At 42.6% G+C, this 24,395-nt stretch overlaps 2 protein-coding genes across 13 annotated transcripts in view; one reads left to right on the forward strand and one right to left on the reverse strand.

Annotated features, from left to right (window-relative positions):
- TBX4 (T-box transcription factor 4) overlaps positions 1-24,395 on the forward strand; it is a 119,433-nt gene that overhangs the window by 79,730 nt on the left and 15,308 nt on the right. For 11 of the 12 annotated variants that reach the window (XM_039507839.1, XM_039507831.1, XM_039507840.1 and 8 more), the window contains 2 exons: positions 5,317-5,436; positions 8,016-8,163. In XM_039507839.1, the coding sequence (XP_039363773.1) occupies positions 5,317-5,436; positions 8,016-8,163 (268 nt within the window). Of the gene's footprint in view, positions 1-1,580; positions 1,839-5,316; positions 5,437-8,015; positions 8,164-24,395 lie in introns of those variants that run through there. The other variant, XM_039507842.1, reaches the window with a different exon arrangement.
- BRIP1 (BRCA1 interacting protein C-terminal helicase 1) overlaps positions 6,156-24,395 on the reverse strand; it is a 232,857-nt gene continuing 214,617 nt past the window's right edge. Inside the window, exons 27-28 of the mRNA XM_039507814.1 lie at positions 8,381-8,602; positions 6,156-6,349 (exon numbers count right to left, since the gene is read on the reverse strand). The gene's annotated coding sequence lies outside the window, so the exon portion shown is untranslated. The remainder of the gene's footprint in view (positions 6,350-8,380; positions 8,603-24,395) is intronic.

The following is a 24,395-nucleotide window of genomic DNA, read 5'->3' on the forward strand; positions in this document are numbered from 1 at the left end:
ATGTGCTTCCCCTTCGTTTTCTCTGATTGACCATCCCGATAAGAGCCTGGGCAACACTACACAGCACTAACACACTCTCTCCCTAACTCTTGAATCAAAACTCTGATTGCATTTTGGGGCCCAGCTCCCCAGTTTGTTGTGCATCCTCACCAGAAACACACGACCCATGTTTGTATCCTATTGCACAGAGATATTTACTAAACTAGACTTTGCCAAGGGGTTGAGAAATATGTTTTCATTAAGAAAATTAAAGTGACACGTCCCTGGACAGCATGTTAGTCGCATATTTTCTTAATGCCAGCAGGCAGCAGCTAATAATAATGATGAAATGTCCATGCAGGGCCAGAATTAAAAACTGATAATGCTTTCCTGGAAACAAATGCCGAGAGTTGGCAGATGCCACTGTCTCTCAATCTGTTGACTTGCTAAGTGTAATGCTACCACTGCTAGATACTGAACGGTTTGCAAGTTAAGCAACACCTTCAATCAGATGTGAGTTCCCATTTGTTATCCTTCAGGAATTTCAGCTGTGTATATTATAGTAGTACTTCGCCTCTTTGTATTTATTTTAGAGGGCTATACTAAAGAACATTATAAACTCAAGCATGTCTACGCTATATGAACTCCATATGCTGAAGCTTAATTTTAAATGCCATTAAAAAGCACTTAACATTTACAGTAGATCAGTCTGGCTACTTTAGCAGCTTGGATGTAGTTCAGTATGTGAAATGATTGGGGAAAAAACTTCAGAAGCTGCAGGTTATTAAAAAAAACAACCCCGATATCTATAGAATCCTTTACTGGTACATCTCAATAACTATCCAAAAATCCTATTTTCTAATTTCTTCTTCAAGTCCACTTTTTCTTTCATTTCATTTTTAAGTACAATTTTAAGACCTAGTTTAAAAAAAAAAATCTTGGCAGTCGGCTTGGATTCCTAGTGTAATTTTTTTACCGTGTGAATTGGGCTGTGTATTCACAACCTGAAATGTCCTACTGTATTTATACTGGTGCTTACCTGTGTGAGGACAAGGTTAAGAGGAGTGCACCGTTTATGAATGAAAATCAAATATGGACATTGGTAAACCACCCCTGGTTAGTCCCAGCTCAATACATAATAAATATCTGGAATTTATGCCTGGTGTTAAAAGAGTCAATTCAAATGAATCCTAACAGGGCCCATTTTATTGCCTTCTCCCGGAGCAGTTGCAAAATGGTGGCACAGACAGCAACTACTGCTCATCTCACAGGCCCAGATTGTTCAGCGGTCCCTAGCCCTCGCCCCTTTCCTTAGCCACAAATACAGCGAGCCCTTTTCTTGGCCTGAAGAAACTTGTTCATTAAAAAGAGAAAAGGGGGAGAAGAGAGAATTTAAAATACTGGGTCTATCCGAGGGTAGGGGAGGGTTCTCTTGGCCGGGCCAAGCTATTAATCCAGACTAAACTCTCATTTAAGTTGCTAGGCATTTTGACAGAGTAATGATGTCAGCATTGGCCCATTGTTGCTAATGCTGGTTGTGACGATGCTGCCTCAGGATATAGATATTTTCATCCACTCTGCCCATTTTTTTGCTAGTGCAAATGAGCCGTCACGGCAGGTTGATGTATTGGATTGTTCCGTCTTCTTGCTTAAAGACTGTGATGAGCCAGTTTGCACAAGTAACTTGTTTTTATTGGATGAGGAGAGGCTTGGTAATATGGAGCCAACAGAAAAGTTACTCATAAGATTGAAGAGGCATGGTCCTGCAAACCCTTACTGCTTACTTGGTATTTAGTCCCATGGAAACCAATGGAAGTACTCACATGGATCAAAGTTACCCACACCAGCAAGGGTTGCAGGTGCCTACACTGTGACTGTATGAATTAATTTCCCTGTCACATCTAGCTGTTGCTTGTTTTCATGCTGCAAATGCTGCTCAGTAATGTAACATCTTAGGGTGAGATTTTTCTGCTTGTGTAAATTGGCACAACTCCACTGGCTACAACAGCGCTGCTCCAACTGACCCTCGCAGAGAATTTGAGTCAGACGCTCCATTCTTAAACAGTATTTGCAGCATTCGATTAATGCACAGGAAAGTCAATGGAGCTGCATCTGTTTACATCAGCATAGACTTTGATCCTTAATCTGCCCACCTCCGTTGGAGAGAGAAAACCTGAGTATCTGAGGCAGGGCTCCATGTTGGGTCAATCTCGAGTAGTAACACTTTTTTTCCCCTGCTATCTCACGTAAGGTTTTTCACCATAGTATTGTTGTTTATTATTTGTATTACCGTAGCACCTAGGAGCCCCTGTCGTGGAACATGCCCCCGCTGTGCTAGGTGCTGCACAAACACAATCTCGCTGTCTAATGGTTGGATGTTCATAATTTCTGATCAAAATTCAGTGCCTGGGGAACTGTGTGTGTAACGTAGCTGAATTCGATGTATTTAGATCTACTCACCTCGGTGTCTTCACTGTGGTAAGTCGACTGCTGCCACTCGCCCGTCGACTCCGCCTGCGCCTCTCACCGGTGGAGTACAGGAGTTGATGGGAGAGTGCTCAGAGGTTGATTTATCCTGTCTAGACTAGACACACTAAATCTATCTCAGCTGTATCGATCTCTGCCCGCCGATCCAGCGGGTAGTATAGACATACCCTTAGATAGTTCCTTTGCCTCTTTCAGACCCATAGTCAGGGCCGGCCTTAGCAGCAGCTGTTGCTAGGCAACTAGAGACGCTGGCCGGCTGAAGCAGAGGGGCCCCTGGCTGTACTTGCAGGTCAGGAGGCACATGTGCATTGCAGCCTTCCTTCCTCCCCACCCCCAGCACTCACCTGGAGGGAGCTTCTGGTCTGTGGCAGACAGGAATCTCTGCAGTGCACCCTTCCAGCGGTGAGTGTCTGAGGTTGTAATATTGGGCTGGTTTTGTGGTTTACGTGGTGTTGCTGTTTGAGGGTGAGTCTGTGCCTGCCTGTGTCTGTTTCAAAACTAAAGTTGGGATCATGTAACCCAGGAAAAAGCCTGGAGCCGTACTTAGTGCTGTGAACTCCAGGTGAGAGAGAGAGGAGGTTTGGAGGAGGAAATCAAATACATCAAGAGGGGAGAATGCGAAAGGTCTGCAACATGGCAGGCTGAGACGAAACTGAGGCACTGAGTGCTCAGATTCCCCTCTCCATATTATTTGGAAAGGAGGGGGTCGGGGGCTCCTGTCCCATCCATTTCCCTTCCCATCAACTCTGCTTTCCTGCTGCAAGACCGCTGTAGGGGATGAATATTTCCATTAAACTATGGCTCCTTCGTTTGCCCTGCAACAATGAAATAGAAAAGCTTTGTGGATATTAAGGTTTTTTGGGGGTGATAATATTCTAGATCAATCAAATGCCCAGCTCAGCTTTCTAGCCATCCAGCAGCTTTAGGGCAGGGAAGGTAGGTGCTCTTGGTGCAGAGTGGTAAACAGGGGTGAATTTAGCGTGGGTTTGTGGGATCTGCTTGAAATCCCACCCGATGCAGCCACACAGAATCATTGGCAGCGCTGGGAGAGGCCAGGAGTGGAAGCAGGTGCCCTGGGGACATTTGCCCTCAGTCCTGGGCTCTGGGATGGACTAGGCTGGGTGGTGGGTTCAGTCTAGTCTTCCAGCCTGTTGCTCTCATTGGGGTTTGTGGTTTTCATCTGGCTCCACCAAAAAGATCAAACAAGCCAGTAGAAAGGAAGGAGTTTGTAAAACAGAGTTTGACTGGATTTCAGCCACCGCTCCTGCAAACACTGGGCAGGCAGCTCCATCCCCACTGAGGCTATGGTGAGGGCCAACAGGGGAGGAAGGAAGCCACATGGCAGTCCCTTCCCCAGCACCCTCCATCCCCAAACTCTGTCCCAAAGCCTGCACCCACAGCACCCAAACTCCATCCCACTCAGCCCTGGGCAAAGCTCCTTGGTCTGGCTCCCAGTCCTCTCCAGGTTGCAGCTGTCTGGAGGTGCCTGCCTTCCACACCTTCCTCATTCACACCTCATTCATTCATTCAATAGGGCAATTGATTACAAAGTGGAGAGAAGATCTTATTCTACTTCTAGCAAAAGACATTTTTCTTTTACCTTAATTACACTACCTTCGGGGCCTGCTATAACATATTACTAAGGTTCAATACAAAGTCATGTAAAAGTTATACAAAAATGCATAATGCAGAGATTTATCTACAATTCCATTGATTGACTGCTGTGTGCAGTAATATAGTGACCCCTGGGTCTTTGAATAAGGCTATATACTGTGGGTGGTGGGCAAGTGGCAGGTGGGCACAGAGGTGAGCAGTGAGCCAGCAGGGACTAGGGGTGAAGAGGAGGGGTCCTATTTTACTGCTGTGATCTGGTCACCCTATGTGTGCCAGGTTTCAGAGTAGCAGCGTGTTAGTCTGTAACTACAAAAGAACAGAGACTAACAAATTTATTTCAGCATGAGCTTTCTTCAGATGCATAGAATGGAACACTCCTCAAACCTTCCTCTTGGCCCACAGCTGTTTTGATGGGGTGGCGCTGAGGAAGGAGGTTTGTTTCGGCTGGGCAGTGCTGGGGGAAGGAGGGGCATAAAATAAACATTATTGAAGAAAATCAGTTGTACAACTATCAAAACAAATTATTTTCCTAATATGAAAGTGAAAATCTATAATTAATATTCTTTTAGAATGTGGTGACTTCTATCAATATGGGCAAGAGATCAAGAGATATTGGTAGAAAGTAGGAATAAGAAAAGAGCCATATACAATATTATGTAGTAATATATAATTTTGTTATTATGTATCTAGTCATGGAAAGTAAATAATACATGTAAGAAATGAAAAGTCCTGCCCATAGTCATTGTCAGCACTCCTGCTTTGTGTGCCCTCTGGAAGGCACTAAGCCAACCAGAGTCATTCCCTGATGATCCCGAGTAGCTTTTAAAATCAAATCAGCTAGTAGCCCAGATTTTTAGGGTGAAAATCACCTTCAGGCAGAGGGCCTGTGCAAGGCCCAAGGCACCGATTCATAAGGGGCTGCTCACTGCCCTGAGCATGCATTAGGGAGTCAATTCTGTCAATGGTCAATGCAAGGCCTGCACCCCATGTAAGTCCCCTTTTGCTCTGTTATGAGGAAGGGGAACGTAAGTGGCGCACAGACCTTGTGTTAGTTCTCCACAGGGATGAATGTCATTCAAATGCCATAAGTGACACGTAAGTGGTACGGAGTCTTTGGGTGAATTTCACTTTAGGCTTTCAGTGGAACCTCCTTTTGGGGCTCCTCTCTGCTGTTCCGTTAGTTTGTACTATGTGTTAAGTTATGTGCTAATGTATTAACCCTTTGCTTTTCATAAGGAGGATGTTTCCTAGCTACAAAATTAAGGTAACCGGGATGAACCCCAAGACCAAGTACATCTTGTTGATTGACATTGTCCCAGCTGATGATCACCGGTACAAATTTTGTGACAACAAATGGTAAGAGACTATTTGGTTTTTTTCCTTGGGTTATCAAAAGAGAGGTATTCATATCTGTGTCAACTGTTTGCAATAAGCACTGAGGAGATGGTCAATAAGGACCTTCATGGGGAGAAAATACCAGATACCAAAGTGCTCTTTAACCTAGCCCTGAAAGGCAGAACACGACTCAATGGCTGGAAGTTAAAGCCAGACAAATTCAAATTAGAAACAAGGTACAAGTTTATTAATAGTGAGGGCAATTAACCAGCGAACAAACTACTAAGGGAAATGGTGGCGTCTCCAGCACTTGATGTTTTCAAAAGCAACAAAGAATCCTGTGGCACCTTATAGACTAACAGACGTTTTGCAGCATGAGCTTTCGTGGGTGAATACCCACTTCTTCGGATGCAAGTGGTGGAAATTTCCAGGGGCAGGTTTATATATGCAAGCAAGAAGCAAGCTAGAGATAACGAGGTTAGTTCAATCAGGGAGGATGAGGCCCTGTTCTAGCAAATGTTTTCAAAGTAAGCCTGGATGCCTTTTAGATGACATGCTTTAGTCAGACACAAGTTATTGGGGCCAATCCAGGGGTAACTGCATGAAACTCTATGGCCTGTGATATACAGTTTAGACTAGACGATGTAATTGTCCCTTCTGGCCTTAAAAAAATATGTCTCTATGAGGCCTTAGATTTGGAGTGGGTTGAGTGTTGACTATTTCTTCTCTTATTATATTTGTTCTGTGGGAAAGAGCCACAAAGCCACCAGGTGAAGATCTGTGGGCAGACCAGATGAATCTTCCTCATTTATCCAAACTGGTGCGACTTTTCTTGGCCTCACCTGCATATGGTCTCAGAAGACCTGTTGATGGTGGCCATCTTGGATTTACATCTTTTGAGCAAAAATACTTGTCCCTCCTGAGATGTCATTGTCTGTTGGAAATGAAGTATATGTGCTTTTAAAATAAAAAAAATTAATAATAAACCACCACCAGAGAGTTTTTTAAGTGCCTGCTCTCCTTTCCTGTTGCCATTTTGGAAACACAGGAGCGGTAGGGATCTTGCAGTTCTTGTGGTGGTAGGGTCCCGTGGGAATTGAGGCCTATCCCAGATTGAAAGTCACAGCCCTTAGAGGCTGGATAACTAAAATATGGGACTTCTTTGTGGTCTCAGAAAGAGGGAGGACAAGTGGAATTGGTCAGTCCAATGTAGCCCAGTTCTGGAGCCATTTTTATTCTCCCACTCCCCGCCCTTTTTTTTTTTTTTGCTTTATTCTCCAGATTTTTCCCCTTTGTTTCTCCTCTCATCCTCTCTCAATGACAGCAAGATTACTCAACATGAAGGCTGGTTTAATATTTACTTTCCTGCCCATGGGAATCTCATGCATCTAGACACCTGAAAATCTCTCCTTGCTGAAAATATGCCATGCCTTTCCCAGAACCCTCCTGCTTTCTTTGTGTGGAGCTCCATCTGTTCCACTAAGTGTCGACGTTGTTTCTAAGTCAATGGCAAAACTCCCATTGACTTTGAAGGGAATAGAATTGACCTCTTCACAGTGATAGCCCATACTAATGTAATCTACACGCACAATTTAGGGCATTGTTCTCATTTTTTAATTGTCTTTGAGCTAATGCTTGTTTCTGGGGTCCTTGTAGGATGGGAGTCATATTCACTGGGAACCTTACGCAACCCAGGGCAAATTCTTTGCTTTAGCCATTAAGTCCTAGATGATGTTAACTCTTTTAATTTAACTTTGGCCAGTCACTAGAACTGTTTTCCCTTTCCGTTTTTTATTGCTGTTGGAAAGGCTCTGCTGGTTTTGGTAATACTGCTTTTACTGGTGTTTTATAGCATAAGAACAATACACAGTAAGGGGAGAGTTGCTGTCACATGTTGTATTAGAGCATTAAATCCATGAAAAATAACGGCGCTTTTGACATGTGAACAAAGGTGTCTGGCAGGGGGAATGTGAGGACAAATCCGTGTCCCAGCCGCAGCCTGAGAACTGGGCTTCCACAGGGGCTGGTGTTGCTTCTCAAGAGCTTCTACCAAGCTGGCGTTTCAGCCTTAGGAGCTACAGTAGCCTCTAGTCTTCTTGCAGCTCTGCTACCTGGATTCAGCCCTGGACTTGCCCCCTGCACTTTCCCCAAATGCCTTCCTCCTCACAAGGCTGAAGGAGTCCCCCCAGAGTGATGCTGGATCCTGCCTCTCTGCACAGGGGAGTCATATGGTTTTCCCCATGCTCAGGGACCTCTGAGTGGTGAAGACAGGACTTGCCCATAGCCAGTTCTCATATAGCTGCTGTGTACTCACTCATACAATACTATGCGTCCAGGGAAAACCCTGCCCAGGCAATGAGAACTGAAAAAATGAGAAAAGAGGCCTGTGTTCCTTGCCCCTCTTTTTGCTTCATCCTTCTCAGATTGATGAAGCAGCAGCAGCATCCTACATTTCTTGTGTTTCTCCACCAGGCCAACCTGTCTGGGCCAAATCCATCTTAGAATACAGACGGTAGCTCAGGATTTGTAAGATGGTTACCATGTTCAGTTAGGCAATGAATTGGCCAGGAAGATGTAATCCATAAGTGCCTTGTTCACAGGATGGTGGCTGGGAAAGCGGAGCCCGCAATGCCTGGGCGGTTATATGTTCATCCGGACTCACCCGCCACGGGAGCTCACTGGATGCGGCAGCTGGTGTCGTTTCAGAAGCTAAAGCTCACTAACAATCACCTCGATCCGTTTGGACACGTAAGTTCTGGAAATGTTATTGCCAGAGGTGGGCACAAGCCCCGGTTTGCATCTGAGTCAGAACTTCCTCAGATTTCAAGCCGGCTCGGCTCTGGGGCTCCACTTAGGAGTGGCCTCTAATTAATTAACTTTTTTTATAATTATTAGTAGCATTTCTTTTATTTTACTATGTAACTGAGAATGAAGATGTTTTAATGATACAAGATCAAGCACTCACCGCTAACTGCTTTAGTGCTGTTGCATTGGCCTCTTGAAGTGCCATGCGTGACTTGCTCAGTGATTCATCTGCGTGGTGCAATTGGGCTTTTACTCTCCGCTATGGAATTTTCAAGTCAGTGTTTTCAGATGTTTCAGCCAAAGCCTTTGATGCAGAGGGCATGCAGAGCACTCAGAAACAGGTTACATAAGCTCGTCATTTTCCCAGCTGGCTTCGGCACTCCTATAAAAGATGGAGTCTTTTATTTGGAAACTCTTAATTCCTGTGTATTGCAGATGTAGGACTGGGAAGTTCACCGTTATCGACCGCAGTACGTTTAATAGCTTAGAACACTGGCCTTTCCAGACCCCCAGCCGTGTGTGCGCCCGCGTAGGTAAATCGAACATACTGACCAGTCTAGTTTTCGCTTTGCAAGTTGAAGGACGTGTACAAATGAACAACACTGACTAGAAAAAGTAAGGTTAGATTTTTAGGATTTGTAGAATTCTTCTAATTTTAGTGGTCTCAAGCACTTAGTAACACAGGTCAGAGCATTGGCTTTGCATAACAACATATGATTTTTACCAGCTGCTCCTTGGAATACCCCTGGTGTTGGGAGGGGCAGGGTGGGGGATGCTGATAGGATTGCGAAGTGAAGGGGAAGTGGGCCTGTCTTGCTCAAACTAAGCATATAGCCATATGCTAATGGTCAGATCTTCAGCTGGGGTAAAATGGCATAGCTCCACAATCATGAGCTGTGCACCATGTTAAGTTTCAAACTACATGACACAAGGATCTGCCCCGAAGGGTTAAATCCTGGCCCCGTGGCATAACTCTGTTCTCATTTAAATCCATAAGAGTTTCGCCATTAACTTCAATGGGAGCAGAGGCTAATGCTAGTGCTTTGCATTTCAGAGCATCCTCTGGCGAGTAAAGAACAAACAAACAGCCCCCACCCCAAAATCAAGTGTTCTTATTAATATATTTGTCCTGAAATATACAAAAGTTACAACTCATTTGGAGAGCGAAATTACTTTTAAACATACTGATCTGGGGGTCTTTCCCAAAGCCCGATGAAGTCAATAGCAGCCTTTCCAATGACTTCCGTGCATTTGGATCAGTTCTATGGCATGCAAGGTTTCAACAGAACCGAACAAAGCTCTTTGTGCAATCAAATTTTGCACATTCTCCCTGATGGCTTGAGCAGAAATAAGGGCTGCAGATGGGACACTCTGCACAGGGAGATTGTTTAAGTCAAATAGAAACGCAATAAAATTCTAAAACAAACAAAACCCTGAATAAGCAAATCCACTTTGCATTAACATAGGGAAAGCAGAATGCTGTAAGTTCCCAAAATGGTGCAGATCCGGTAATTATAGGGTCTGTCCAAAAGTTTTGATGCCTTTTATGACTTTATGCAAATTCTAAACTATCTTCCCATTTCTAAATTTCAATGTTGCAAAGATCCCAGCCATCACAATGTGATGCCTTGATAACCCAGCTTTACAGAAAACAGTCAAGCCAAGTTGGGAACTTGACCTCCTTCTCCAACCTATTGACCCCAATGAAATGTGTGTGAACTTCAAAGACTAATCAGGCCCATTTAAATGCTTCCATTATTAAGCGCAGGCTTTCTCCCCCTCCCACCCGCCCCCACTCTCTTCTTTAGGGGAAAAACACCATGGAAATTAAATGCTAGCAACTTCGCTAAAGATTGCGTGGCTGAAAATTTCATCTTTGGAAAAAGCCAAAGTTAAGGTCTCAGTGGCAGCCGTAACTTGACCGCTTTGCACACATCCCACTTTTTCTCCTGCCCCCCGGGTAACTGTGCATCTTAATATATTACTGTTTATGTTGTAAAATGGATACTGTAAAACTTACAGGACGTTCAGTGTGGTCATAAAAACCCCCAGGATATCTCGTGTTACTGTTGGAACGTTCAGCATCTGCTTTTCCTGGCTTTTTTTTTTTTTTTGTAATTTTTAACTGTGCAATTTTAACACAGTATTTAACCGACTGAGTTGGTGTTTTTTTGTTTTTTTTCCCCATTTATTAAACATTTTGTTTGTCACTCCGAGAACATATTCAGAATATGACAGGGACTCTAGTTAGATTCTCTGGGTCAGACCCTCAGCTAGCGTATGTCTTTTTAGTGCCATTGACTATAATCACAATCAACACCAACTCAGGATTTGGTGCTCTCCCCTCATGGAATCTGTCCTCTAAGACTGCCCTTTTAGCTAGGATTTTTGTACAGTGTATGCTAAAGAAAAATGCCTGGAGTAAAATTTTCAAAGGTGCCTAGGTCCCATTTTCAAAAGCCTCTATATCCAAGTGGGACTTAGGCACTTAAGAACTTAAATCACTTTTGAAAATAGGATTTAGGTGCTTTAGAGATTTTTAATTTTTTTTGATATGCATATGAAGGAAGGCAGGACCATGTACTGGGCTAGTCAGACTTTTCCTAGCAATGCAGGATATTTCATTGCATCTGTTACACCTTCACGGACACTTCACAGAGCTTGTCTACACCAGGAGCTATTCTGAAATAACAACGAGGAGTCCTTGTGGCACCTTAGAGACTAACACATTTATTTGGACATAAGCTTTCCTGGGCTAGAACCCACTTCATCAGATGCATGGAGTGGAAAATACAGGAGCCGGTATAAATACATGAAAGGATGGGAGTTGCTTTACCAAGTGTGAGGTCAGTCTAATGAGACAATTCAGTTGACAGCAGGATACCAAGGGAGGAAAAATAGTGATTCCTGATTTAACTCTTCCTGATTAACTCCATGTGTGAGCGCTCCTATTCCAGAATAAAAGTGCTTTATTCCAAATTAACTTAATCAGGTTAATCTGCTTTGAATTCACACCCTACTGTATTCCATATTAAGTGGTACAGTTATAGACCAACCTTTAGAGCATAAGCTCTGCAGGGCAGAGGCAGTGACTTTGTATGTGTCTGTACAGTCCATAGCACAACATAGGCGCCAGTTTTGACGGGGGTCAAGGGATACTACTGCTATGCAGATATTACTAAATTAAGAATAATCGCTATTAACTTCTCGGACTTTGCTCTCAAAGTATTCGCAGACTATCTCGTAATGCTCCCTAAAAACAGGTCCTAAAACCCACACTGCTTGTTTGCCTTCTATTCCTGCTCTATAAGGCTATTCTGCCATTTCCTTTTGTCTTTGATTTTCCTAAAACCTCAAAACCACTGCGGGGTCTGTTTCCTCAGGCTGCAGTTACTTTCTTTTGTGGTGAACAGAGAGTGACCCAGAAAGAGGCCTGCTCTGGTCCTGTTATTTCAAGGGAAACGGCTAGTGCCAACCCGCTGTGTAAACGCAGGGTTTGAGACCATCCCATCCGATCTCCGCACATGGAGAGTGAAGTGTTACGTGAGCAATCCTAAATGCACAGCCCGGTTTGCTGCAGAATCTCTGTTACAGGACCGGTGTGCCCTGCCCTAATCTGCAGCTTTTGTGCGTATGTGTAAGTAATCCCTTTATAACGTGCTTTGACATGCAGAACTCTCATAGCCTCCTTGCAGACAACGGCGGCTGTCTGACGGGGGCGGGAAGTTACTGCAAAATAACTCTGCTTTGAACTACTCCAGTTCTGCATTCACATTTTTTGGGCAAACACATCATTTGAAAAAATGTCCTTACAACTCCCCGTCTATTCACTTCACAGCTAAGTTTTGGGGGGTTGGTTTTTTTCAGGCTTAGCTCACGTACGCCATTGTACTGCTCTGACAAGCACATAGCATTGCCAACCCTCGAGGACTGTCCTGGGGTCTCCAGGAATTACAGATTAATCTTTCATTAAAGATTATGTCATGTGATGAAACCTCCAGGAATACGTCCAACCAAAATTGGCATCCCTACAAGCACAGTCTAGGAGCGCTTACCGCAGACACTGGTGAAGCACAAGACGTTGTTAGGCTCCCTCTCTGCTCCCATCCCCAGCCTCCATTTATAATTGTTTAGGAGACTTCCATCTTCGGGGGTTCAGTGTGCAGCGCATATCTGATCGTTTACTTTGAACGTGGCTCTACCTTGGCAGCTACACATCTGGTATCTTATTTAAAAATAAATAAATGAGTAGGCAAATCATTTACAGTCCCCTCACTGAATTCCTCAGTAAGTAAATCCAGGCCCTGATTCTCTGCACTCCAGTACCTGATTAAGGCCTTGATCTTGCAAATAATTTATGCATATGTTTACTTTTATCCAGGAGTAGCCCCACTGAGTTCATAAAGCTAAGAGTGTGCAGGCCTGAGGCCTAATTAGGTAAATTAGTTAAACTGATTAATTGTAATAAAAAGACTTGGAAGCGTTGCAGAATTGAGCTGGCTTTCTGAACTCAGTGAGGTCTGGGTGAAGATTACTTGCGTTAGTAAGGATTGGTGGGATCAGGCCCTTAGAGTACGCCCTGAAAATGGTCAGATTCTGACTATGAGCTCTTAACAGACTGAACAACTGACCCCCTAAAACTTTCACTGCTGTCTCTTTGGTGAAGACTCATAATCAAGTCCCTACATTTTTCACTGGTAAATTATCTGCTGTTGTAAATTCTTTGGATTATGAATAGCGGCTGCAGTATAGTGGGTGCTGTCCAGGCATAACAAGGGGCAGTTCCTGTCTAAAAAGAATTCATGTTCTAAGGGCTCGTCTGCATGAGAAAGTTGCGCTGATATAACTTAGACTGATGAAAACCGCTGTGTGGGGAGACTTATTTAATTTTGAGTGGTTTATTTCAGTTTAGTTTAAACTGACTCCTAATCTAAACCAAAAATAAGCCTGGTTTGAGCTGAAATAGGTATCCACACAGGAGTTTGCACCAGTTCAAATCAATTGAAAATTGCACCTTAGTTAAATCAGTGTGCCTCTCTCATGTGGATGAGCCCTGAGACGTCTGTGGGGAAGGAGAGAGTGAGTTAATTAAATATGTTTTAACTATCCCCATTAGCCTCCAACCTGTGTTTTGCCCCTTCGGACACTGAAATATTTATTCAGCAACCAGGGGAGGTCTCAGGTTGAGGTGCTTGTCAAAAGGCACTGCTGATGCACTTGTTTGGGAGCTTTGCAGATGGGTGAGGAAGGAGTTTGCTGCACTTGGGCATTTGCAAATGTTTATTTTGGATGACGAACAGTTTGCAAATAAATATGCTGCTCAGCAGCTCTTCATTGCAGGTGACTGAGGACGTGCAGATTCAGCCTTGTCGGTTTAGAGCAAACAATTAGGAAGATTCATACTTTTTTTTTTTGTAATTTAGTCAAGAACCTGTGTAGGTAGGAAGGAAGATCTTGTGGCTGAGGCACAGGGCTAGGAGTCTGGAGACTTGTGTTCTGTTCCAAGCTCTGCCATAGATTTCTTGAGTCAGCTTGGGTGAACTGTGCTTCAGTTTATACTTCAGTCAGTTCACAAGTTGTGAAGCTCGTCTGTATCGGGGACTTTTGTGCTGGTATAGCCACACTGATGTAACTGCACCGGTGGAAGCCCCTTGTATTGATACACTCTGCACAAGTACAAAAAGTGACTTGCACCGGATAAACTGCACCAGTGCAAATGACCTTGTACATCAGTGCAACATGTCTACACTAGGAGTCTGCATTGGTACAGAAGTCCCCGGCGCAGGGAAGCCCTTAATGCTATACTTTTTTCTGTCGGAGCAATTTTTTATCAGGAAAGGCCTGGGTTTTCCATCAAGCATTTCAACTGAAAAATACTTGTGCTGAATATGGATTCAGAGGACTTCAGTAGCTTAGACAGAGATTTGGGGTCTATTATAGGGGTGTGGGGGTCAGGTTCTGTGGCCTGCATTGTGCAGGAGGTCAGACTAGATGATCATGATGGTCCCTTCTGACCTTAAAGTCTGTGAGTCTATGAGAAGGAGGGTGACCAGATAGCAACTGTGGGAAAAAACGGGACGGGGTGGGGGATAATAGGCACCTATATAAGGAAAAGTTCCCAAAAATGGGACTGTCCCTTTAGAAAGGGACATGTGATCACCCTAATGAGAAGTGAGCAAGTGCCTGTGATATTCAGCTATAGAGTTGATCAGACCCTAAAGAAATCATTTTAAGCCACTTATGTTGCTCCTAGAGTGAGACCTTAATTTATGTATTTCAAAACTTTACATGCACAGATAATCAGCCCAACAGAACCTCTGATTTCTGTTTCAGAGTAGCAGCCGTGTTAGTCTGTATCCGCAAAAAAAACAGGAGTACTTGTGGCACCTTAAAGACTAACAAATTTATTTAAGCATGAGCTTTCGTGAGCTACAGCATCCGAAGAAGTGAGCTGTAGCTCACGAAAGCTCATGCTTAAATAAATTTGTTAGTCTTTAAGGTGCCACAAGTACTCCTGTCTGGTTTCTGTGTGTCCCGAGGCTGGTTTGTGTTATAACAAGCTCATTATTTTGACAGATTTGGGACTTTCCTTCCTAATGCCATGTAAATGATTGGTAGCAACGTACCAAGTGTTTGAAAGTGCAAAATATTTTCTAAACTTGAGAGTCAGAACGCTGACACAACAGTCCACTGAAACGACCGAATTATTCAGGCTACAATACCCATCCAGCTACTGGTTCCAGATGAAAAATTAGAATGACTCCTTCAGAACACTAACCACGAGCCTTAGTGGATCTGTTAATTCATTTAGTGACTATTATCTGTAATCTCCTGGTAATTCTACAAAAATATGTCTTTATTAAAAAGGACGACATAATCATAGTTCTTGCCGAAGGTTAAGACAGAGCATTAAGGGAGACCTAACAAATATTTCTATTAGTTTAGTTTAGATCCTTATGAGTGGAATTCCATTGTCTTTTAAAGATTTGAAGTCTGTCTATGAGTTCTCTGTGTCCAGGTCTGGGTGAGCGAGTGCTTACAAACGGTTACACAGGAATTCTCCTCCAGGTTCTCATTCTCATTGATTTCACTGGGTTTTGGATCAGGCCCACAGTGAATTATTTTTTTCCCTGAGAGATCAGCTGATTTCTAAGCTGAGGATTCTCTCCAACCAGAATTAAAATGTGCAGGGCATTGACTTTCATTCTGTTTGGGTGTTTCCCCACATCTCAATGATATTTAGATTGCAAGCTCTTTGGGCCCAGGACTGTCTGGTCTGTGTTTATTATACAGCACCTAACACCGTAGGGGTCCTGGTGCGTGAGTGGGGATCCTACCGCATACAAATAATACATAATACCAGCTCACGAGCCAAAGCCCAGAATACAGGCTGTGAAACTGAGTCTGGTCCCTAGTCTAAAGGCCACTGCAAGTCTCTTAATTTACTTTAACGGGCTTTGGATGAGGCCCTGGGGGGGGGGAACAATCCTTCCCCTCGGCTACTGAACAGCTACGGAGCCACCATTTCCACCCATAGCCTTTTATGGCAGGGTGATGGAAATGGTTGGAGGAAGGTGGTAACGTCTCCATAGCCACCCTGCACAGCTATGTCAGCTGAACTAGTCGGCAGTGCTCACCATGTATGCAACCCAAGCCTAGGCTCCCCAAATCATCCCCATGGCCAGGCAATAGAACTGCTCCAGTTCTACTGCAGGCAGGTCCATTTACACCTGCAGAGGTGTGGCTTGGAGCAGCCCTCTAAAAGTGGCTTCCATTGAAGCTGTTCGTGTATGGAGAGAGGCAATAAGCAGTGTAATAACAAATAACAGAATTGGGAGTCTGTCTCTCCTGAGTTCTAATCCTAGCTCCGGCTTCCTGTAAGCCGTGGGAAAGTCACTCAAACTTCAGATTTCCATCTGTAAAATGGGTGGATGGTAATGCTGTAGTACTCCTCCAGGGTGTTGGCAGGACTAAGTGTTAACATTAGGATAGTACTGTGCAGAGGAGTGCTAAGCATTTTTCTTAGGGTGAGGGTCAGTTTACATACAAGACACTGAGAGTATTCATTCAACCACAATGTACCAATTATTAGTATTATTTTAATCTGAGCAATTAGCCTTTTGATACATGGGGGGTGGAGTGGGCAGAATCGCTTCCATGCAGTTAGGATATTCACATTCTTAAAGGGACATCCTACTCTTTTAAGTTATTTCTTCATGGTGGTTTTTGACATATCAAGGGTTAATTTCCCTTGATCTCAGTGGAATAACCATCTCCAGGAAAAGCCAGTGAGAACTCAGGTGATTATACTGGTTTATTGTGGAGCGTTTTCTGACCGTGCTTCTCAGCACACAGGAACTAGAGTGATGAGCCCTTTAAGAAGTGGTTGTGATAATAAGACTTCTACTGAAACCAGACAGTTCTGGGAGAACTGCCACATTAAACAGGCTTTGCTACAGAGACACACTGAGGTTAGCTTGGCTGCAAAGGCACAGCCTATCTCAGGCTTTCTCAGAGTTTTTCACCAACCTCAAACTGGCTCTGAACAAACAGTACCATGGCAGATTCTCTTTCACAGGCATGTAGTGACATTTGAAAACTGCAAGGGGGCAAATGCATCACAACAGAGTTGTTTGTTGTTTTTTAAATAAAAATCTCCCCTGAAATTAAATAATTGGAGCTGTATCTTCACCCCCTGAAAGCTCAGCATTTCGGAGGTGCATTTGTTCTTCACACTGTTTGGAATTTTGTTTCTTTACTGTATTTTTCTCACGTGTGTCTTCTGACTGCAAGGATCTTTGTTCATTCCATTGCTGGTGGTTTGTTGCTCTTTAATTCCCTTGTCTTTGTCTTATTTTAAATGCATTTTGTTTTGTGAGAAGAGGACTGCTGCAGTTTGATATTATGGGACATTCCAGATGGGCTATCAGTTGCAGTGTTGCTTTTGGTTTTCTTGATCTGCATCTTCTTGGATCTCTTTAACTTGCTTTGCTGTTTGTTCTGATCAGGTCTGTCATTTCTCCCCACCTGTTTTTATTGGATTCTTTCTGCAAGGCATTGCTTTTTCTTACCTTTGGGGCTTCTCTCTCATTTTTCTATTAAATTGATTTTTGCCTTTTCTCTCTCTTTGTTGTCTGGTGCACTCAGCACATTTAACCATGTCAACAGCCTATTCATCTTCTAGAAGTCTGAATCTTATAAAGTTAGATGGTTAGTTAATTTTTGCAGTTCTACGTTGACTTGTGGGACAGGAAATGTTTCCTATCTGGGACCTGGTATGTAAATTTAGGTGCATGTTTTACCAACAACATTCACGTGCCTCTTTCTGGAGAAATTTTGCATGTGCACCATTCAGCATTTATTTTGGGCTTAGAGATAAATCTGTGAAAACTCTGGGCCCAATTCACTGCTTGCGTAAAAGAGAACAGCTCCATATATTTGTTGTACACACTTCCACCAATGCTGAATGTGTCCTGACATCCTGAGCAATAGACTCGCCCAATGTCCTTGTTCTCTGGTAGTTTATACTTCAGTTAAATTCACTTTTCCATAATCTGTTGTTTCTGAGGTGAATAAATTTCTGACTAGCACTGTGTTTGGCTGGCCAGTTCAGTCTTTTGGGTTGCTTATTAGGTTGGTTCTGCCAGTAGAAATATCTGTGTGAGGGATTTTATTTTGAGTCTCGTTTTTTGTATTGAAACTGATCCGATCCCAGGGATGCAGAGATATTGAATTATAAAGGCCAAGTTGAACTTTTATATTGTCTGCTTTGTGGCTATGAAAAAGAACTGAGCCTTGTGCTGATAAATTGTATGAGATCGATCGGGATGAGTAGATGCTAACGTGACATTTATTTACATGGACAAGAAATGACTGGTGTGATTCCTGGTTGAGTTTAAATTATATGGCTTGGGATGAGAATTTATATTTGATGTATTAGGTGTTTTTTATGGTCACACTGTTGGTTTAAATCAATCTAAGGAAGTTCAGGTTTTTTTCTTAATGTAGAATCAGAGCCTGAAGCCTTCATTCACTCTTCAATGGGAAGTTTGCCTAAATAAGCAATCAGTGAAAGGTGTCAAGATTTGCATAGTGCCTTTGCTCCTATTGGTGACATAAGGCCAAATTCTAGTCATGTACTTTAATGGGAATTTTGCCTGCATATGGACTTCAGCATTTGCTCTGTCTGTTACCATTCTGAAAAAAAAAGATTTGCATTGTTGAAGAATCGTCTCCCCCCACAAACGCCACCATCAAGGCCACATCTTGTGGCCTTTACTCAGTTTTTACTCAGGCAAAATTCCCGCGGACGGCAATGGAAGTTAGAAGGAACAATTTGTTTGCTTTCCTGTTGAAGCTTTTCCCAGGGTTCTCCACTTTCTGTTTCTCGCTCTGTAAATTGTCAGGTCACGTATATCATTTGGAGCGGACTCCTCCTTTTCTGCTTGCGCCACTGGTAGTGTGCAAGGAAACAGCACGGAAGGATTCAGGGCTTGGGCCATGTGGAATAGACAGAACGCTCATGATTTAGCCCTGGCATTAGGGCTCTACTCTCTGAGCATATGGCACCCATAAGACACTTGCTTTTTATGCTGGAGCATATTTTATCCCAGCTCACCTTTCAGGGACATTTAAAAATAACTGTGAGGTCTACAGCAGGCCAGAGAAGCAAAGAGGCCTTTGAAAGATCTGAACAAAAGAAAAAGGGTTGTGGGGAGCGCACATGTTTAAGAAGTGAAGCAGGCAACAGGTGATGCTTTTTTTGTAGTACTTAAATATGGACTATAAAAACCTCGAGTGGCAATGTGTGGTTTATGGGCAATGGCAACAATGCCCTGTGCTGTTAGTTGAGGCATGAGGGTTCAGATCAGGGTGAATTCACTGAAACTAAAACCTTCACAAATAATCAGAGACTCATAGAAATGAAGGGCTGAAAGGGACCTCGAGAGGTCATTCCGTCCATCCCCTGGTGCTGAAGGCAGGACCAAGTAAACCTAGCTCATCCCTGATGGGCATTTGTCCCACCTGTTCTTAAAAACCTCCAATGACAGGGATTCCACAACCTCCCTTGGAAAACTATTGCAGAGCTTACCGACCCTTATAGTTAGAAAGCTTTGCCTGATAACTAACCTAAATCTCCCTTGTTGCAAATTAAGCCCACTACTTCTTGTCCTACCTTCAGTGGGCATGGTGAACAATTGATCACAGTCCTTTTATAACAGCCTTTAACATATTTGAAGACTGTTATCAGGTCTTCCCTCAGTCATCTTTTCCCAAGATTTTTTGTTGCTCTCCTCTGGACTCTCTCCAATTTGTCCACATCTTTCCTAAAGTGTGGTGCATGCAATTGGACAAAGTATTTCAGCTGAGGCTCCATCAGTGCCAAGTAGAGTGGGACAATGACCTCCTGTGTCTTACATGCAACACTCCTGCTAATACACCCAGAACCATATTCGCCTTTTTTGCAACTGCATCACATTGTTGACTCATATTCAATTTGTGATCTGCTATAATGCCCAGATACTTTCCAGCAGTACTACTGCCTAGCCAGTTATTCTCCATTTAGTATTTGTGCATTTGATTTTTAACTTCCTAAGTGAAGTACTTTGCACTTATTTTTATTGAATTTCATCTTGTTGATTTCAGACCAATTCTCCAATTTCTCAAGGTCTTTTTGAATTCTAATCCTGTCCTCCAAAGTGTTTGCAACCCCTTTCAGCTTGGTGTCATCTGCAAATTTTATAAGTGTATTCTCCACTCCAGTATCTAAACCATCAATGAAAATATTGAATAGTATCAGACCCAGGACCAATCCCTACATGATCCCATTAGATACACCCTCCTAGTTTGACAGCAACCTATCGATAACTACTATTTGAGTACGTTCTTTCAACCAGTTGTGCACCCACCTATAAAGGTCTATCAGGTCTACTGCTTCCACTGCATTAGACTCAAAACCTTATCAAAGAAGAAAATTAGGTTGGTATGGCATGAGATCTTCTTGACAAATATATGCTGGCTAGTCCTTATAGCCCCATAATCCTCTAGGTGCTTACAAACTGATTAAGTTCCAGTATCTTTCCTGGTATCAAAATTAGGCTGAAGTGGTGCATAATTCCTAGGGTCCTTTTTGTTCCCCTTTTTAAAGATGGATAGTATGTTTGCCCTTCTGCAGTCCTCTGGGACCATACCCATCCTTCATGAGTTCTCAAAGATAATTGCTAACACTTCCAAGATTGTTTCAGATGGTTCCTTAGGTACCCCAGGATGAATTTCATCAGGCCCTGCCGACTTAACTACATCAAACGTCTCTAAATATTCTTTAACCTGTTCTTCCCCTACTTTAGCATGCACTCCTTCCCTGTTGTGGTTAATATTAATTGTGCTGAGTATCTGTCTCCATTATCTTTTTTTGGTGAAGACTGAAGCAAAATAAGCATTAAATGCCTCCGCCTTGTTGATGTCATCAGTTATTAGCTCTCCTTCCTAGCTAAGTAGAGGACTTACACTTTCCTTTATCATCTTTCTTGCTCCTAATATATTTAAAGAACCTCTTCTTTATTGCCATTTATGTCCCTTGTTAGGTGTACCTCAGTTTGTGCCTTAGCCTTTCTGATTTTGTCCCTAGGTGCTTGTGCTATTGTTTTTAACGTAGCAATTTGTCCATGGTTTCCCTTCTGAAGAATTCGTTTTTGATTTTCATGTAATTAAAAAGCTCCTTTAGTGAGTAGAATTGAGAGCTGGTTTAGTTTGTTTTAGGGATGTTTTTATTTATTTATTTAAAATCTGAACAGAGAGTTTTCTCTAAACACTTTGCTTAGGCATATTTCAGGTCTGCAGGCTCAAGATCAGCAGAGACTGCACCTATCCCAAGGTGAATGGTATTTAATTTCCAGTTGGTTATGTGGCGGGTTGAAGTAGATTGCTTTTACTATAACTGCATCTGGCTCACACTCTGAGTGGCGTACCTGGGCATCTTGGGGGAACCAAGGTTCACAATGGGCTGGATGCTAGGAGGCGTGAGAACTGCTGAGCACCCTCATGAACCCATTAATAGCTAGGCACATCAGCATTTCTCAAGATGCTCTTGACACCCTGCAGAATCGGGTGTTGTAAAAGCTGCACTAGTAGCTGATAGGTAAAATTAGGACGTGAGAAGAGGTCAAGCACAGCCTGATATTTTGGTGATTCGTTTTCTTTGATCATTTTTTCAATAAACGCTGGTACGCTCACTTAAATGAGCAGCTCCCCAAAGTGATCAGTTTCCCTTTCCTGCACCATAAATATGCATAAATGACTTGCATGGAGTGCTTTAAAAAAGCATGAAAGCCATTCTCAAGTGTGTAACGCTCCGTGCATCCAAAGTAATTAAGCAGAGGATGACAAACACCCTGTTTGTCCAGCAAATATGCAGGCTAAAGATGGACTAAGTTGAAGTTCACCATCTGGAGAGCTGCCCATAGACCCTCCCCGGTTATTTCCAAACCTGGGGGCCACCAACTTTTTATCACTCATGGGAGGCACTCTGGTTAGGAAGAGAGAGAGAGAGAGAGAGGCATAAATTCTGACTTTCTCTTGGGATATGCTAAGTTTGGTGCAGAGCTGTGCCCCGTTTTTTGTGGTCTGTGCTGGACCCTCTCTGATTTGTTTAGACTCCGTTCTTCTTTATGCACAAATGAAAAGGGTCATTTTTATTACATACCTGTTTGAGGCCCAACTTAAGCGGACAGAACCATTGAAGAACATGTCCCTCCTTTGCTCTAATGCTCAAAGAGACCAGAAGGAAGAAAGAAACAGAAAATACATTAAAATGAAAGATTTGACATTAATTGCGTGATCCTCAGGGACCAACCATAAAATTATGCAGCTTTTACGCAGTTATTTACTATTCAATATAAAAAGGGCAATTGCCATGACAACCCCTGCATCACACGATACATGATACCTTGGAGAAACGGCAAGCTCTGTTAAATCAACTCCCAAAATGTCATGTGAAAGCGAATACGTTACAATGAGTTGAGGGAAAGTTTGCATTACAGCGAGTAGGCCCCATGTACACTTAAGCTCTCAAGCTAAGAGCCCAACCCTGCAAAGTGCCAAACGCCTTCAAGCCTTGGTGCTGATGCTACTCAGCACCTTGCAGGGTTAGGCCCAAAAGCAATGTTTTCCTAAGGAAAATAAAATGAACGGAGCAAATGATGCCATTTGTTTTTTTCCATTTGTTGCTTTTGAGAATGCAAGAAAAAGATTATTTAATTGAGCCACATTAAAGTTTAAATTCCAGCTGCCAACGTGATCAGTGAATGGGAGGGGGGGAAAAAGACATTTGCTTAAGCTCCTATTGTTTTTAGGAGTCAAATAAGGCTTTGTCATGAAGGGCTCACGGAATGCTTCGACTGGGAGACTATAAAATTGATACGACTCTTGATACGTGTGTGTAAAATGTCCACTTTAGCGCACAGCTTAAGCACTGGCACAAAGGGAGTATGACTCAACAGTATTACGTGTGTGTGTGTGTGTGTGTCTGTAAAAATGACGGTCTTTGAAGAAAATGGCTGTAAAATATTGCCCAAATGATAGAAAAGTTATTGGAACAGTGACCAACTTTGAGCATGATTCCACAATTCAGGAAAGTTTTTCTGTTGCCAACGGTAAAATTTCTCATATTGAAGAACACAAGTCACTGTACACCACGTTAACCCCTCCTGGCAATGGACTTATACCAAGGAGGTAATTGTCCCTATAGGCTTTATTAAAAGATAGGAATGTGCTATATGTACCTGTAAAACTCTCTGAATAAGAGAGCCTGACCCTGGTCTCACTAAAGGCCCAGCATGTGCAGGCTGAGTCAACCATTTTGTTTTCTGAAAGAATGGTGTATCTGAGACTGTGCATCAGTCTGCCCTTTCCTGGTTTTCCAAGCAACCATGGATGTTGCAGTGATGGGGACCATACAAGTCCTTATATAAATAGACAGTATATTATATTAGTGACTAAAATGACCTGTAAGAATTCTGTGGCATCTTTTAGACTAACAGACGTATTGGAGCATGAGCTTTCGTGGGTGAATACCCACTTCGTCAGATGCATGTAGTGGAAATTTCCAGAGGCAGGTATAAATATGCAGGCAAGAATCAGGCTAGAGATAACGAGGTTAGTTCAATCAGGGAGGATGATGCTCTCTTCTAGAAGTTGAGGTGTGAACACCAAGGGAGGAGAAATTGCTTTTGTAGCTGGCTAGCCATTCAGTCTTTGTTTAATCCTGAGCTGATGGTGTCAAATTTGCAGATGAACTGAAGCTCAGCAGTAACACGGCTACCCCTCTGATACTGTAAGAATTGACAGCTTAATGTTTAGAATTTAAATGCCTAGTTCGGCAACTGTAAGTAGGATTTTCAAGATCACCTGTGACTCTCTCTTAATAGGTCTAAAAAAGCACCTATTCACTTACTTAGATCTCTTTGAAAATCCCACCCAAAATCTTCTAGATTTAGGCACCTTAATAAAAATGACTTGATTTTTCACAGCTGCAGAGCAAATAAGACACCCGTTAACCTCACTGAGAACTGTGGATACATAATCAGGCTAATATTAGATATCCAAATATGGCTTTAGTTATCTCCCTTTACTTAACCTGAGTTTGATTTTTTTAAAATAAGATAATAGTACAATAAATACAGCATAGCTCTGAACCTTCTAAGTGAGACTATATACCATGGAAGCTGGATTGTGCTTCCTCATGGACAATTGGATAACAAGATCAACAGCACGTTTAATTCAAAGTGATAGCAACCAATCTAATAGAGATAAGAGTAAGATCCAGTATTTGTACAGCAAGACATTTACAGTTAGTAGCATAGCATGTTGGAATGCTATTTAAGAAGTGGTGGTTTTCAACTTGCTGTACTAATGTTTTATTCATATAGATTTATAAATATTTCTCTGTTTGCCAGCGTATTTTTAACAATTCCAGACAATAATGTAAACACACTTTTTTTGCGGGGGGAGGGGGGGAACTAACTAATATTTCAGTTAATGATATAATGAGTAATGATCTGCAAAGATAATTTTCAAAAATATACATTATAATGTTTTACATTTTACAAAGATTAATTTCACAACCTACTTACAGAATAGTAAGAGAAGGAAAATCTAAAAAGATCATGTCAGTATTA

Source organism: Mauremys reevesii, linkage group 20 (genome assembly GCF_016161935.1).
Source record: "Mauremys reevesii isolate NIE-2019 linkage group 20, ASM1616193v1, whole genome shotgun sequence".
Classification (NCBI taxonomy): domain Eukaryota; kingdom Metazoa; phylum Chordata; order Testudines; family Geoemydidae; genus Mauremys; species Mauremys reevesii.